This window comes from Xiphias gladius, chromosome 24 (assembly GCF_016859285.1).
Source record: "Xiphias gladius isolate SHS-SW01 ecotype Sanya breed wild chromosome 24, ASM1685928v1, whole genome shotgun sequence".
Classification (NCBI taxonomy): domain Eukaryota; kingdom Metazoa; phylum Chordata; class Actinopteri; order Istiophoriformes; family Xiphiidae; genus Xiphias; species Xiphias gladius.
Window position 1 is genome coordinate 7316400 of NC_053423.1, and position 17126 is coordinate 7333525.

Consider the following 17126-nt stretch of genomic DNA (forward strand, 5'->3'; position numbering starts at 1 on the left):
CTGTACTTCTGACCTTCTGAGTGCTGAACGGGGCGTTTCAAAAGAGCAACGTAGATGCCATTTGACTGAAATGCTTTTCCACAGGGACAAATAAGTTGATGCCCATCCCCTAAACAAAGTTCATATATGTTTTATAGTGGCTGATGAAACACATTTATTAATCAGTGTGACACCTTCAGATGTAAGTTTTTACCAAGATTCCCTTGGGTGCTTTTTGCCACTGAATATATTTCTGTTGATTTTTTTTTTTTTAAATGCTCTTTATTATCATTAAAAATGATTAAATTTCAAGCGATTTAGCTGAAAGCCACACTTTACTATATGACTTGGTGGGATATCGTTAGCTAGTAATGCGCCCATTATGTGGAGGTGCAGAGCTATGTTTCCTTGCAGGAAAACAGCGAGGAGGAAAGCCAAAGGGGGGGTTATTAAGTTAATTGTCGCAACTGCATCACTTTCGCCATCAGTTATTGATATAACTTCCATTTTGTCCTCTTGACAACTTGGAGGAGACCAATAAGATAATTCCTATATTCCAATTTGTGTATGAAACTGGTTTGAGAGTCGGTTTACTGTGCCATAACCCTGATTCAAACATATCCCATACCAAGTTCTTGGTGTGTGCCAAACTCTTATTAATTTATCTTTGACCAAAGTCATAGGCAGGTTTTTTTTTTTTTACACTGATCTAAATTCTATAATCGATTAAATGGATGCTGAAAATGAATATATATATATACATATATATATACCCGTCAAATGGTCTGTCAGCTGATTAGGTACATAAATTAATTACTGCAACAAGATTGTTGTCAACAGTACACTATCAAAATAAAGTGATAGCACATCCCCGCACAGTTGCAACCTGTGTCTTCCTTTATGCTAAAAACGCTTGTCCCTTCGAGCCCCTTTGAAGGTCTCTCACTGCATCTGCTGTAAAACTCTGGCAGCAGAATCAATTGATAACACTGGACAGGCTATGCCTCAAGCACTGTGTAGAATATGTGGTTCAGTTATGGGCGACAAGAAAGTCCAATTGCCGAGGCATCAGATAAAGTATAAATAATCTCCCATGCCCTCGGCAGTATGTAATGATACAGATGGTGCACCTCCAGTTAATCTTGGCAAATTGAATCCGATGGGGAAACAGGAAAAGCGTTAACAACACATGTTGTGTCCTTAAAGGAAGAGACATTTAAGGCGTATTCACTTTTTTTTGTTTGTCTGTAAGTTCAATATAAATGGTGTGTATCTTTGATAGACAGGAGTGATGTGACAAATAAAAAATGCAAATAGATGTATTGTAATTTTATTTTGTGGCACACAAAATAGGGACAAAAGGCACACAGACAATTTAATCCATCACAGTACAGAGTGTGTGTTTTGCATAGTAATAGTGGACCGAAAGAAAGCTTACCTTGTCAACATAGCAGTCCAGTTAACCTTCTACCCTTTTCATTTAGGAGACTTGAGCTATGACATAGTGACACACCTTATTTTTTTCATTCGTGTGTGCGTGTGTGTGTGTGTGTGTGTGTGTGTATCTCTCAGTGTGTGTTTCAGTCCCACCTGCTGTTGTTCTCTCCTTCTGAGCAATTACGACAGAGCAGTAGGGGGTGGCCAATAAGAGGATGCCACTCACTGCACTGTCGGCTGGCCCAGACCACAACATACACACACACACACACACACACACACACACAGAACCACAATAGAAAGCTCTGAACCTCACTGATATTGGGGGGGGCACGAATTTTGATGTGACTGCCAGTGATTCAGAGATGGGGATATGTGAACAAAGAGAGAGACAGGAGAGAGAGGAGACGGAGCATGAGCACCACCTGCTTTCTTTCATTTTAGAGGTTCTCTTGACGCACAGGAGTAATTACAGCTGACATTTCAGAGGGATATATTGCTATTTGGCAGGAGTCACTGTGGGAATGAAACCACCTGAAGGCTGGGGTCAGCCATTCAATGGCCCTGAGTTATTAAAGAGAGCTACCGGTGTCACTGAGCCTTCTACCCCTCTGTATATTTGTACACTGCTTTAGATCATGTTTTATTAATAAGGAATTAAATGTTGTCGTCCTTGCACATGATTTATATCAATCAACGTGGCACAGAATATTTGAATTCCTAATCAGTATGAAGCCAGGCACACAGCTTCAGGTGAGAATGAAGATTCCTCGTTCAAAAATCTGTGAATAATAAAGGTCATAATTGTTAAGCAACCTAACCATTAATGCAACTCACCCAAACAACAAATGACTCATAAAATACTAATTAAAGATAATATCAACATTCAGATAGTATCCAGGTTCCTGGAGGAAAAAAAAAACTTGCAATATTAAAGAGAACAACTTTATTGCACAAAGCAACACATTTGACCTGGGACCTTGCCAGGTCTACTAAAGGCACTGACCTATTTTCTCAATCAGCTTCCTGCTGTGAGCAATGAGAGTTCCAACAAGATGGGAAAATCTACTGCGAAAGCTGAAGCAGTTTGGCCATTTTACACCAGACATTTCTGTATTTGTCTTCTTGCCCTTTTCTTTCCGCGCTGATTTTAAGTGCTCAGGGCTCAGTTAGAAGACGTGACGTCCTGTACTTCTGCGCAACAATCAGAGTCTGACAACATTTGAATCAAAATGCCATGACAGTTGTGAGGCTGTCTGCTTGTGTTTCCAACACTGGCAGTTAAATCTGATTAATCTGCACAGTCCTGAGGAAGGTGATTAACTATGTTTTTGAGTTGAAAACTCTTCATAAATAATAATATCTAAGGAGGTTGTTTTCCTAAAATTAAAATGTGATTGTTGCTTATTTTGTCATGAATACAAGAATAAGTTTCTGGGGCTTTAACAAAAACGTATGGCCTATCAAACAAAAAGTATACAAAAATGAGCCACTGATCACTTACTCTTCTGTCCCCATGTCCATTAGGTTGGTGTTTCCCTTGCTGTCTTCTTTGCTGGGACTAATGTGATATAAGCAGGCGAAGGGGAGAGGAGAGATTCTTCTCATTCTTCCACTACCCAGCAATGATATCCCCCCTGTGGAAAGCCAGTTGATCACTTGTATCAGCCTCCCCCTGCTGGGCAGGACAAGTAAGAGATCAGCATGTACATAAGGCAGTTTTAAAAGTAAAGTAGGTGAAGAACTTGAAGAAGAAGAAGAAGAAGAAGAAGAAGAAGAAGAAGCAGCAGCAAAGCAACAAACTGCCTATCTTCCCACCTGATACTGAGGAGGAGGTGGTTCCATAGAGATGGAGCTGAAACATTTGCATGATTGTCCTCACAGTAACAGGTTTTAATCAGGGAATCTGAGAAGTCTTGGAAAGCAATGATGGCATTGAAAAGGCAGCTGCTAGTGTCATGCTGAACTCTAACTGCCACTACTTTGGAAGGCTTCTTTTGATTGGGAGAGCTCCCACATAATAGCAGTGGCACGAGGAAAGATGATCGGCTTTGGGGTATGTCAACAACGAGCACAGTTTGCATCCTTGCCCTCTCAAAGACTCAGCTGGGATGCCTTCAGAAGGTACGAGGCTGGGAAAGACAAGCTACTAATTTTCGTTGTAGCACATCAGCCTACTAACTCTACGCAGCCGTTTTAAAGTCAAACTATTTAATATTGAAAGTAAAAAAACAACACATTCTTCTTTTTTCAAAAATAAAAGTTGAATTGATGAGCAGTTAAATGCAGTAAACTGGTGCTCTATTTAAAACTCTAATGGATTTTGCTGCTGCAGTCTTACTTAGTCTGGTATGACCAGTAGATTATAATGGCTAATATCATTAAACTTTAGAGAGATATTTCTATATAACTAACATTAGAGTGAGTTTGCTAACCTAACAACTCTACTCTAGTTGCGATACTGTTTTACTCTACTAATGTGCAACAGTTTTATCATTTGCTATTATTCCCATATTGTCAGTTGTGCCCACAGTGGCCATTGTTAGAAAAAGCTGCATCGTTTTGCTTTAAGTTTGAGCTTCTCTTTCCTGTTACATGCTTTGTATGATGTTCACCTGTCTTCTGTAACCTTCTCTATACACTGTGGTATGCCAGTTCAGCCTGTAGGGGTGCGTCTCTAAATACACTGTAGGTGATAAACAGAATGGAAAATTACCATTAGTCTAAACAAACAAAAAAACTATTTTACTCTCAAACAAGCCTCGTCGCTTGGACTATACTTAGACTCACAAATCAGTTTAATGCAGCATTTCTTACTATAAATCATTATCGTAAAATATTGCTGAATAATGTGCACTCGGTTCTGCAAAAGAGAAACGTGGGTAACCTGACTTTGATGGGTTTACCCTCTGCCTGCATCCATCTTTGTCAATACGTTGACTTCTTTTGTAAGTTCTTGCCTATTGTCTCCATTGATTTCTTGTAATTATTATACTCTGTTGCTGCATCTAATTTCCTCATTAATTCTAATCTTTTGAATCTCCTGATTTTGTTTCGATAATGGGTCCGTGTATACGGAGTGAAATCTGTTATCCACATGTCCTGCCAATGTGTGCGAGCTTTAACTAGAAATGTTAGAAATTGTGAGTATCAGTGTCATTATGGTTGAAATAAGTGTAGACCTGCATTCAAATATCACCAGTGGGCTGACCTCTGCGCTGAACCAGTACAGCTGAACAGCTGCTTAATGGGAAAGATGGCTGAAATAAAGCTGATCTGCAGTCCTCCGCTGACTGTAATGAATACATTACAGCTAAAGGTCATTTTCCATGTTGAGTCCCAGTTATGAAAGGACAGTATAATGTCATCTCAGCAGTACATCCCTTTACTCTCTGTTGCTACATTTCCCAACAGTTAGTCTATATCAGTATATAGCCCATAGTGTTCAATGTTGGGAAAAAGGATTTTATGAAACAAATAACTAGATGAATAAATATGTACAAAATATGTAACGCAACCAAGAAATTGTGAAATAATCCAATACATATTTAAAAATCAGTTTAATATTATGGAATGTTATTTCATCAATCTTCTATTCAAAATAACGCTTACTGCTGTTTACTTTACTTCACCTTTTTTTCCCCTCAAAATTTACTTTTTGTCTGTTTTATTTCACTTTTTTAAGACTTACAGTCGCTAGTTTATAAGGTACAGCATAGTTTATACTAATGCAGACTAATACAACAGCCCTGCAGCATTAATGAATGTTACTTTTAGCTGTTTTAGAGAGTTGTTGATTCAGCTTTATATCCTTTTTGGTTGAATTATTTTTGTATTATCTATTATTTGCTCTACACTGATATAAGATAAATTGGATACATGAATGTAGCAGCAAATAGTACAGTGATTTATCAATGAGTTTACATACACTGTCCTTTTATGACTGTCATTTGAAAAGACGCAGGATTTGATAACATTTGAGCTGAATTTTAAAATTACATTTGGAATATCTCACAATTTTAGTGTTAAATTACTTATCGTGTCTGCATTTACTGATCAGAGTATTTATTTTATAGCATCTTATTTACTCAGTACTGAACACTTTGGTTCTCCATGGGGATTCACTGATCGGTTCCAGCCTTAAACCAGCAGATGGCATCAGTGGTACGGCTCAGATCACAAAGGACGGCGAGAGGAGCGCTAGCACCGATCCTCCATCGAAACAGCTAACCGTTCTGTTTGCATTGTATCCGGGACACTTTACCAGTCTCACTGCTCCTCCCTATGGGTATGAGTAACTCACATGCACCCACTGTTTTTTTTTTTTTATGGAAACACAACAGAAAACAATTAACAGTAGATGAATCATAGTGTTAAATTTCCCAAAACTTGGTCTATTCTCAAGAGCGTGTGTCACATAAGTGGGCCATAGACAGCTCAAGTTACATGGCCTGTAAGCTAGTCATTCACTTAATTATCACAACTGACAGCCTTTATATGGCTTGTTATTATCTATGTGTGTTTTTTTGATACATGACTCAGTGGTTTTAAAAGTCCTGCGTTTCACTCTAAGTTGGACACGGTCACACACGCGCGCACACGCACACATGCACGCGCGCACACACACACACACACACACACACACACACACACACAGTGACCGCCGTCGTTCCTTGATGACCCACAGTCTGCTCATTTCCGAAAGCTTACGGAGATTCACCGAGCAGCGACCCGGCCCCTCCCGTCCCCCTCCTCAGCGCTACAGCGACTCTCCCCTCGGCTCCACTCCGAGGAGGAACCCGGTGCCCCCGGCCGATCGTTTCCAATTACGTTACCCCAAGATGGAGGTCTGCAGATGGCATTGCTAGCGTCTACGAGTCACCGTAACCGTCCGTGTGTCTTTAATGACGCTTTTGTCAGGACAGAAGTGATTTGGTGCCATCTTTTTGTCGATTTTTTTTGGGATTTACTCGGGAGATACTGAGCTCCAGGTTCGGGTTGAGGCAGCCATGAGCTCCGGGGAAGGAGCGGAGGAGACGACGAAGGACGCCAGCGACATAGCGCCGTTTTTGAAGACAGGTAAGCCCAAAAATGAGTGGGAGAGGTCGGACAGAGCTCCACTGGGAGCTGCTCCCTTTGGTCCAGGCTACGTGAGAGACATTGTTCCCGACCGTGCAGTCTGTTTGGGGGCTAAGACAGTGAAGGATGGTGTAGGTTTTAGCCAATTAATTTAATACCGGTTGTCACGACAAATAACAATGACCAGCACAGTTGTGGAAATCTCTGAAAATGGGTTTCTTGAATGTATTTCTCTTAACTACATGAGGTAGCCCATCCAGACTGTGTAGCCAGGCAACGATAGCTAGAGCGCTAATTGTCCGAGTTCCATCTTCGGACGCATCTCCTAAATGTGGCAGAGCTTGGCTAGTTTTCCTTGTACTTTTCTTCAAAATACATTATTCTGTGTTTTACCCTTTCCCTCTTACTACTTAACCTCTCCAGCACCACCCTCTGCTGCTAAAATGGGGATGTGAAATGTATGTTTGAACCAGTAAACGTTTGGAGAAAGAAAAACATAAGAACCGCAGATGTTATGTTCTCCGTCCAGCTCAAGCCCGACACAACAGCTGGATCAATGCGACTTTGTGTCATTATGATTAATACACTGTCAAAATGGCATATGAGTGACATATTTTTTTCCAAATCCAGTGGATTGACTGGAGATTTTGTTGAACCTTAAAAAGAAGCAGGTCAGGGCTGTCCGATGATGGACCTGTGTGTTAACTAACTACTTTCAATATTAGCTTCCAATGTTAGCCTGTAAGCTAGTGAATCCAGAATCAGATTAGGTGAATCCTGTCTGCTAACAAATGCTAGCTAGTTTAGCATTGCTAGTTTGCCAGTGAGATGACAAAGCTGGCGTGTATCTGAACCGTTTATCGGTGTATTAAGTACAAATACAAGTACTGCGTGTCTGATTTTATATTCACTATTCTGTTACCTCGGTCAAAAAACAGCACAACAGTGCAAGCTATGTAAACAATACATGGCGTGGAACATATATAGCCTGGGTGTGCACTGTGCAAGATAAGCTAGCTGTGTAACATGGCTATCAAGGCCAAAAGGCTGCTTTTTTTGGTCAGTATCACGGTCTGCTGGTCGTGGTAAAACTCCAGAAAAAGTCAGTGACACTGATTTATTCTTACACAACTGAACTGTTGCTTTTACACATGGTAAGATGCTGCCTGGCTGCATGTACAGATTGCTAACATCAGCTAAGTACGCTAATTTATCAGCAAGGACTGTGACTAGAAGTCCCAACACGGGCCTACAGTGATTTCATAACAATGGCTCATAAACTTAGAATTCCAGGGGTCCTCACGGAGAAGAAAGGGGTTGCAGAAACATAAGGTTAAGTTTTATTTTACCCAGCAAACTTTGCAGGGGAAAACAAGTTTAAAGGTTTATTTGATATTCATTTCCATGCCCCCACCTAATGTAAAGTATAAACATTTATACAATAAATGCACTGTTAATATACATACGTATAATTAACAGTGCATTTCAAAGTGGCGTTTTCTGCGAAACAGTTCAATTAAATTTTGATCCAATGGGTGAAGGCGTGTCTATTTGTGGGTCTTTGACATGACAAAGCTGGTGAGCCTGTGGGCTGCACTTGGAAATGCCAGATAACCCTCTAGCTCTGTTCAATGACTGCAGGCAGTGAATTAGATCCAGTGCCTGATGTCATGTCTGCTCCACTTGCTTTGGTAGCTCGTATGAATTCCTGCATACATATCTGTATTTAAAACAAGTTTTTCCTTGAAATAATAGCTACTTGTGTAGTATACTATATGTATAGTAGTAGTTACCAGTTAATTCTTCCTAGTGATGTGTGCATAGGTGTGTGATATTCAAATATTACAAGGTGGCATAAGAGAAGATAAAAAACAGAATAGTAATTCACTGAGTGACTACTGTTCATAAGCCAAATCACTGGCTGTTTTAGTCCATTGTGATAGAACTGAGATTCTGAAGTACAGTTAGAGGGGTGTAAACAGGGATGAGAATGCAGAGTACTGACATCCAGCCTCTGGCTCCTGTGGTTTGGTGTCTAGCGAGATAATAAGCCGCAGAGGGAAGTTCAGTATTCGTATTGAGCTGATCTGATAGCTTCCTCTAAGGGAGAGAAGTGAGAGGAATCCTGTAACTCACTTGCAACCCACACTTTGTGTCCTCTGTTGATGCTGCACAGCTGCAGCCATTCTGCTTCATTGTTAATCAGATTTGTTGCTAATTTGTTGTGTAATTAAAATTTTTTGATATACCTCCTTTTGTCATTACCACAATTCCACCGGCTGTAGTTTTAGTTTGTAGTATCCAAAAGCTGTTTATTTATCAATACAGTACTGAAACCATATATTAACTTTATTTGTTTGTTTGAAAGAAACAGTGACACAGATAATTAGTTTTTGTTCCATTAACATTTTTGTAGCAGTGGTTTGTGCTGCCACTGAATTAATAAAAGAGAGAAAACTGTGATTAAAATGGAAACAAATCTGTGTCTGTGGATAACAAAAACACACTTGAAGGATCGTGAATGAGTATTTCATGCCACTATCTGCCACTGGCACTGTTAAATCACAAGAATATTTTAACACTGGCTGTCGAATAAATGTAATTTAAATTTTAGGCCAGTCTGTACTTGAAGCATTCTCAGTCATCACAGTAATAGTCCTGGCTCCATTCAAACAGTGACCATAATCACAACAAACCTTTACCTAGTCTCTACTTTCTATAATGTTAAACCCAGTCTTCACCTAAACTTGAGATTTACCCAACTTATTGTATCTTTTTGGGATCCACAATTTTGTATACTTAATGCTAAACATGGCCTACTGGAACTTAAGTACAATTATGGACGTTTTATTGACAAAATAATATCATAAGCGGCTTTCTTATATGACAATCCTTTGGGAGCATATGTTTTTGTTTACTACACTCTGAACACAGCTCTAATCCTATACTTAGCAAGGATAACTGAGTTGTGTGTTACTGATTGTGTTGCAGTCAAAAACAGCTGGCTTTTTTCTCAGATGGTACATTTGACCTGTGCTTGTTGTTAAATGCTGCTACAGTGTTGTTTTACGCCCTAGAGAGTTCCTGGCACTGTCGGTGGTGTGCAGATGAGCACAACAGGATAGTGATTGACAAGACCACCGACTGTATGAGATAATGTTGACAGTGATTTTTTTTTTTTTTTTTTTTTGTATTGTGAGGTGCAAGTCCATTATGTTTTGTCTCCAGACAATGTGTAGCTACTGGGGACTTCAGAAATGCTTTTAGTATCACTTTTGTGCACATTTGTAAGCATGATTCTGGTTCATATTGTACATAATCATGAGTTCTTTTAAGTTTTCTCAACCCCTGTTGGCTCAAAAACCGTTCTAAGTGGAGCATCCTTTTTGGAGGTCTTGTTCTGAATCAGTCATCTCAGTAGTGAAACCACTATAAGCCAAAGTATAGATAGCCTACCACTGGCTTAGTACAATAAGCTTTTTGGGAGGCTTGAGTGTCACGTTTGGGCTCCCCTCCTCTTTGTTTTGCTCATGAACTTTTTCCTCATAGATCTGGGAATCTTGTTCTGACATGCAAAGGGTTGAGTGTCTTGCCAGAGGCTATGCTTTTCCCCCCCTCCATCCTCAGCTCTATCCTCATCTCTTTTTCCATCCTTTGGTGTTGGTCTCTTTGTCTTTCCCATGTCCTCCCTCTTTGCTTTCTTCACTACTTGCTGTCTGCTCTCTGAGCGTTGATTTGCCAATGTCTGTTTCTTGTTTTCCTCCCTCCTTGATTCTTGTTGCATCATGTTGGACCCCTCCGTCCTACTGCAGAATGACAACTAATAAAAAAAAAAAAAATTAAAAAAAAAGAAATAAAAAAGCTTCCCCCCTGTGTCTCTCCCCTGTCTTCCAGACTGGAATTAATACCTAGGCATCAATGCTAAGAAATAGGGAGTTTTGTTGTGGCATGTTGTCAATCATCAAGTAATTCCACGCCAAACATATTTTTGGCTACACTGATGACTAAGAGGCTGATTTAGCGTTGATTTCATACAGTTATTACTTGTTGGTAGCGTAGGGTATTATTCACAGTGGGGAAAAAAATGATTGCAATCTGCACTGCCAGGCCTCCATGAATGAATGTTTAGAGGTAGCAACATTCCGTTCATAAGGTTGGTCTGTATGTTTGAATGAGCATCAATGTGTATGTGTGTTTGTGCGAGAAAGTGGGTGAAACACACAAGCGGGAGAGAGGGAGAAATCTGATCCAGAGCTTGCATTTATGACTCAGGCCCATTCACCCAGGATGAGGTCTGAACACACACATTCATGCACACATCCACTGTGGGACTAATGGATATTGATCCAGGAGATGGAGACTGATTGAGGTCCCTCAGTAAAGGTTTCCTCCAGGCTTAAAGCTGCCAAGTCAGACGCAGAGCAGAACCTAAAGCCTATTGCTATACAAAGCAGATTTCTTTTATCATCCTGTGTTTATGGGATGGAAGTAAACAGAGGATTTTAGATCAATACAAATGAATAAATGAAGAGTAGGTTGGATGCCACTTCATTTTGCTGTTTTCTTGATAACATAGATTTTGTTCTTACTTTGTACTTGACAGATTTTTCAAAACCTGTAGTCACAGAAAAAAACAGCCAACAAAACTAGTATGAAACATGTTATTTGAACCTAAGCCTTCAATTGCCAAAATTTCCTACAGTTTTAATAGGGTACTCCAGCAATTTAGCAGCGCACGTCCATAACGTTGGGGGGCTTGTGAGAGACACATTTAAAGAAAGCATGGTCAAAATCACAGTAGGAGAGCAACAGTTTCTATGAAAGAGCAAATAATCTTGAAAATGAATTGAGAAATTCTGAGAAATTAATGGATGTCTATTTTTGGCAAACTCCAGCAGATTAAAACCTGACAAATGAAATTACACGTAAAGAAGCTCTGCTTATTTTTTTGCAAAATTGTCCACAATTAGGGATGAAGTTCAATAGCATTTTAATCTGAATCCTTTCAAATCCCATAGGAAATCTGTTTAAGTAGTTTGTTTGGTGAGGAATGAAGACATACAGTGTATTTAAAAAATGAATTGTGTTTATTTCACTCAGTGCAGTATGAAAGAAAAATTCAACTGTTTTATGTAACAGAAGATATAACCTGATATTTAAAAATCTAGCTTCTTCCAATCATGTTATTTGTACAATTGGTCGTTTTTAATTGTGATTTAGGGAAAAATTACCAGACAAACATGACACTGACAATAACAGAAACTATGGTTTCTGCTGTAGAAACTAAAGAAGTAAAAACCATACAGTGAAATAATATAAATTCTACCTTATCATTCATTGAATATCAATTAAATAAATCGCAGATTTTTTTGAATGCATAACACACTTAATGTTACCTGATGGCGAGCTTGTTGTTGCACTGCTGCAGGTCACAAAATCAGACAGGTCACAGGATACAGCATAACACCAGCAGTAGGCTGAGGCCAAGCACCCGTCCTTCTCAATTTATCAAAAAGAGAAAAAGTTCTTATTTTAACATGTTGGACAGTTTATATTTAAACAAGGGACTTCTTGTTCCTCCCTCTGCTTCGAGTGTCCTCCCACAAATTTTGCATTTTGCAGTTGTTTTGTTGACTTTGGAACATTTAAGCCAGTTCACCGTGTTTGTTGTTTATGGCAACATCGCTGATTTATCACACTTTTGAATACGTCATTAGCAGTAATTTTTCTTTATCAATGCTTGTAGTGTAAGGAAGAGGCAAAAGAGACTAACTAAACGGAGAACACAAATGAAAGATTCAGTAAGGGATTAGTTGACCGTGGAGCTTAACAAATCTGGGGATTTTACCAACTCGGAACTGGTCCCAAACCGGCTATCAGAACCATCCCTATCCAGAATGCCATAATACACCCAGCGATATTAAAGGGACAGATTAAGGTTGCACTGAACCGATATGGCAGATTGGTATTGTTGCAGTTACTGACCTTATTAAGTGAAGTGGGAGTCAACCATGACATGACAAATACTAAATACTAAATACAGATTCTTTGTCAACATCATAACAAAAATTCACTGTTTACTCTATCAGTTACAGTAATTCAGTCTTGATTGGCTGCCAATTCTTTTTAGTGCCATAGAAATACCTTGCCTCATTTCACCTTACATAAAAATGATCCTGATAAATTCCAAGCAGCAAGGTATACAAACTTTCTAATTTGGATAAAAGAGAGCACTAGTATTGGATTGGTACTTTGAGTCAGCAGTTGCCAACGTTAAAGGCATACGTTAAGGATAGTTGCCACAGTGTAAACTGTATGGCAGAATCTTTGATGATAGACAAATTTATATTGTCTCCCAGCATATACTCGTATCGCCCACCAGGACCTCCAAATGTCTAAATCAGTAGACTAGGTACAGTTACTATTAAAGAAAAAAATGAGCAGAATTTAGCTGAAAATTGGCTTCAGAGCACAGAACTCAGTGCATTGGAAAGGGAAATTTTTTAGAACTTCAGACTGAGTCATCATGTGGTTCCCAGTACAAGGAGCTTTGTGATAGGCAGCCGCTGCTCTCTCTCAATTGCTTTTCATACTTACTCACACTCACATGAGCACTATCTCCAATTTGCCACTCTCACTGAACGTGTCTCTGTCCCCTCCATCTCGTCTTCTCACTGTCTTTGTATTGTTAAGGTCACAGCGTACTACATTCACTCTTGCTTCCCCACAGCCAGTGGCCACTTTTACTCATCCTCACATAAATATCCAGTACCACACACCTCAAAGTAACTGTACTATTGTGCAAAAGAGCGACATGAATGTAATAAATGGAAGCCAGCTGGAGGGAAAAATGGTGGTTATGAGATTTTAGCCTTTTATTTAGCCAGGCAGCTTCAATCAAGAGCAAATGGATGGTTGGGTAAAAAGCTCTTTAGAAAGGGATGGGGATTAAGCTAAAACATGGGGATAAAAAACATCCCTTCTACTCGAACGGTTCCTTTTATTGTGTCATTAAAAATGTGATGTTTCAATTAGAAATGCATTCATCCCTTAAAATGAAGCACAAATGTGACACTGAACACATTGTAACAAGACCAGCAGCTCTACATTTTGAAACCATTAGTGGTATAGATAAAAACATGCCATCTATATATATGGATAATGATGGAAATTTAAGGGGATTTCATCAACATATAAAATAGTTTGTTTGGGAGATAAAGGTATTCCAAATAATATGACCGATAGTCATCTGCTGACCATATTTTAACAGTGCTACCATCATGTCCTGAATAACAACCTCTTTCTGTCATGCTCTCATATTTTTGCAGAGAAAATTGCAGGAAAATGTTGAAAATATCAGTTGGATAGTAAACAGTAAAGAGTAAATTATTTAAATTGCTCTCATTTTCCCATGAGTACTTGTGTAAACACACAATCTTTCTTGTCCCCAATAACAGGTGCAGGTACATTAAATTTTAAAGGAAGATTACAGCTATCAGACAAAGCTGAACCCCCTCAGTCTGCTTTGAAGTCAGTTTGAGTGGGAGGATTGTGATTTTTTTTTTTTTTTTAACTTGCTTGAATTATAATCTGTTGTAGGCTGTGGCAGAATTATCAAATTTTTGGTAAATAATTAGCATTTAAACAGAGAGTTGCCAGTCTATCTGGTTATTAAGAGGTATGACACTTAATATCAGGATTAGCACACACAGCCTTTCACACAGTTAAAAAAAAATCGGTTTTTGTGCCAGAATGGAAGGAAAACATCCAAGGTTATGTTTGACAAATCACTATGTAGAATACCCACTGCTACTCCACGTCGTGGGACAGAAGCCCACTTGTAAAGCTTATTCTAGTCTGAAAGAGAGAGAGGTTCCAAAAGTTATACAAACAACAAACAAGAGTCACAGCACAGATATAACAAAAGCTACAAATCCCAGACCAGCTAGGAAGACAGGGGGAAAGTAAATTAAAGACAAGGTGCAATTCTACTTAAGGCATTAGTTTCTTTAAACCTGCATTAGCTGATTTTTTTTTGTTTGTTTTCTTTGGGTTTTTTTTGCCAATTTAAGGCAGTTAAAATATGCTGTAAACACACCACTGACATATTATAACTTAATGTTGTCAGTAAATATGGTTAATTTGGTAGCAAATAATTGCCTATTTACGCGTTCATCAGATACAGAGCAGCAGCGTTCATTTGGAGGTGTGTTTCTGGCCAACTGCTGATTGCAAGTCCAATATTTACTTTTCTTTTATCTTTTGTTTTTGGTCTCCTCTAAATTGTGTAGGAAATATGTTTTTGTAGTTGCTCAACGCTCTAGTATCTTCACCAGCTAGTTGGTAAATTGAGAAGGTAGTGTACAATGGGGTTTTTTTTTTTACTGAATAGCTGCCTGCTGCTGAAGAAAACAATGCTATGAGCAGTGAGAGTGAACCAAAACAGTTGCGGGCCAGAAAACCAAAACAATGAGCAGAAAGATGCTAAAACGCTCCAGGGGATAAAAAAAAATTGATTATAGCAGCATTGACTTTCTCTGGAAAAACTTTGGTCAAACAATTCTGTGGTAAATCTGATGCCAAGCTGGGACAATACATCATCTTACTCAAGGCCTTTGCTGCTGATCTGTGTATCAGATCACAGCCTTGTAAGGATTGGTCATCTGGGTTAGGTTTATTTTGGCATTACCATGATGTCTTCCAGTGTGAAAAGAGGTACATTTTTCATGGTGGCAGTACGGCAGTAACAGTTTCCTTTCTGAACCACAGTAGGTTTAGTGGTTGGAATCAATCATACGGAGGTTAAATGGGGAAATTTCATGAGGTCTTAAAAACTGATAAGCACCCTACTAATCCACACAAGTGAGGAATCAGTTGCAAAATTATCTTGCACCATGTAAATGAAGGGGGTATAGGGTTATTAATGCAAATGGAGAGATTACAGAGGCGCAAATTTAAGATTTTGGGGACTACCATGGTAACAGACAAAGAGGGAAAAAATTTTTGACCTCACAGACTGGGGTCCACAGCAGAAATGGTTGGAAAACCCAGCCCACAGATGCCTGGCTGGACAAAACACTGTTATTTTTCAATCAGAACACAGTAAGCGAATCCATCAAAAGCCATGAAGTAAAATGACTGTCAGCGCTGGAGTTGTTGGTAGCCCAAAGCATGTATGATGTCAGTGTGAACTTTTAGGCATACCACAGTAATACGACCCCTAAACCAGAACAAAAAACACCAGATTGCCTTTCAGAAGGAACAACGCTCACTTCCACGATAGTCAGATGCTTGTAAACAAGTTTGTTCTTTCTCTGGATGTGCCGTACATGGCAATTTGTAGAGCGGCCTGTAACAGTTTACCAATGAGGTAGGACAAGTTTAGGGAGTGATTTGAAAATGGTGATGAATAACATTGGCCCTGTATGTTTTGTTATGCTGCAGTTAAGTCATTGCAGAAGTTGATTCAATAATGTTGCCATAGATGTAAGTGTTGATAGTAAAACACTGTAAAAATATATACAAGTATATAATGTTATGATACCAGAGAGTAAGTATGTTATTAATAATATAGTGAGCAGATTGCAGGTCCTCTCAGGGAGGGTATGGTGTGAGCAGAGCTATGTGACAGCAGTACAAGTCCCTGTCCCCATTTTGAGTGTGAGTGAGTGAGATAGATAGATGTATGGTGTGATGTTGTCAGCTCTTAATAGCATTAGGCTTGTTAGAGATGAGTGTTCTTTGGATTACACATGCTGAACTAATCTACCCTGATGTTTATTTTCTGGGATTATTGTGTATGTTTTCGTACGTAGGTGTCAAGGGGGAGAGAGGCAGGTAGGTAGTTGGATTCCGGATAGGTCAGTGCACATGGTTAAACACATACACACACACGAAAACAGAAACACAGGCTCTAAACAATGTTTTATACATTTTGTCAATACTATTGCAAATAGTTTCTTTACCAATACCAAAACAGTACTTTTTTTGATAACTTACATTAAAGACTTTAAATATGTTCTTCTACAAAACCCTTTCACTGTCTTGTTGAGAGTTAGTTGAGCACTTCGATAACTCAATCATGTCTGTCTGTTAAATATGAAGCTCATGAAACATGAAAGTTGTGGTTTCATGGGGTTTTATGTGCAGGACTATTTCTTGGCCGGGGGCAGTGACTTCCTGGAGTCTGCACTGGTTGCTACATAATCCCCCTTGAAACTACAACTTGTCAATTTTAAACTTGGCCATTTCTTGGGTGTAGCTTTATTTTTAATGGGCAGATATGAGTGATGTTTTTAATCATCTCACCTAAAAAAGCAAATAAGGGTATTTCCCGAAATTCTGAACTATTCCTTTTATTGTTGTCTAAACACAAGCACCCAGACTAAAACAGAATCCCAAAAATACAGTCTAAAAACTTTGATTTAAATCAGGATCTATTTGATCAAAGAATAAGCAATCAAAACTACAAATCCGACCCTGCATTCAATACCAACATTGAATACTTGACAGCTATAGTTACGTTGATGCAAAGTGATATGGACACTCTATATCAACGTAACTATTTTGGGTAGGTACCAAAAAGGTACCAAAAGAGTATTGAGGTTCTATACCAAGCCCTATACCAGATG

The 17126-nt window shown here is 39.0% G+C and overlaps 1 protein-coding gene across 6 annotated transcripts in view; it reads left to right on the forward strand.

Moving 5' to 3' along the window:
• Nucleotides 1-6108: 6108 nt before the first annotated feature.
• Nucleotides 6109-17126, forward strand: part of LOC120785936 (triple functional domain protein) — a 77277-nt gene continuing 66259 nt past the window's right edge. For 5 of the 6 annotated variants that reach the window (XM_040120941.1, XM_040120944.1, XM_040120942.1 and 2 more), the window contains exon 1: nt 6109-6495. In XM_040120941.1, the coding sequence (XP_039976875.1) occupies nt 6426-6495 (70 nt within the window). In that variant the 5' untranslated portion in view covers nt 6109-6425. The remainder of the gene's footprint in view (nt 6496-17126) is intronic. The other variant, XM_040120940.1, reaches the window with a different exon arrangement.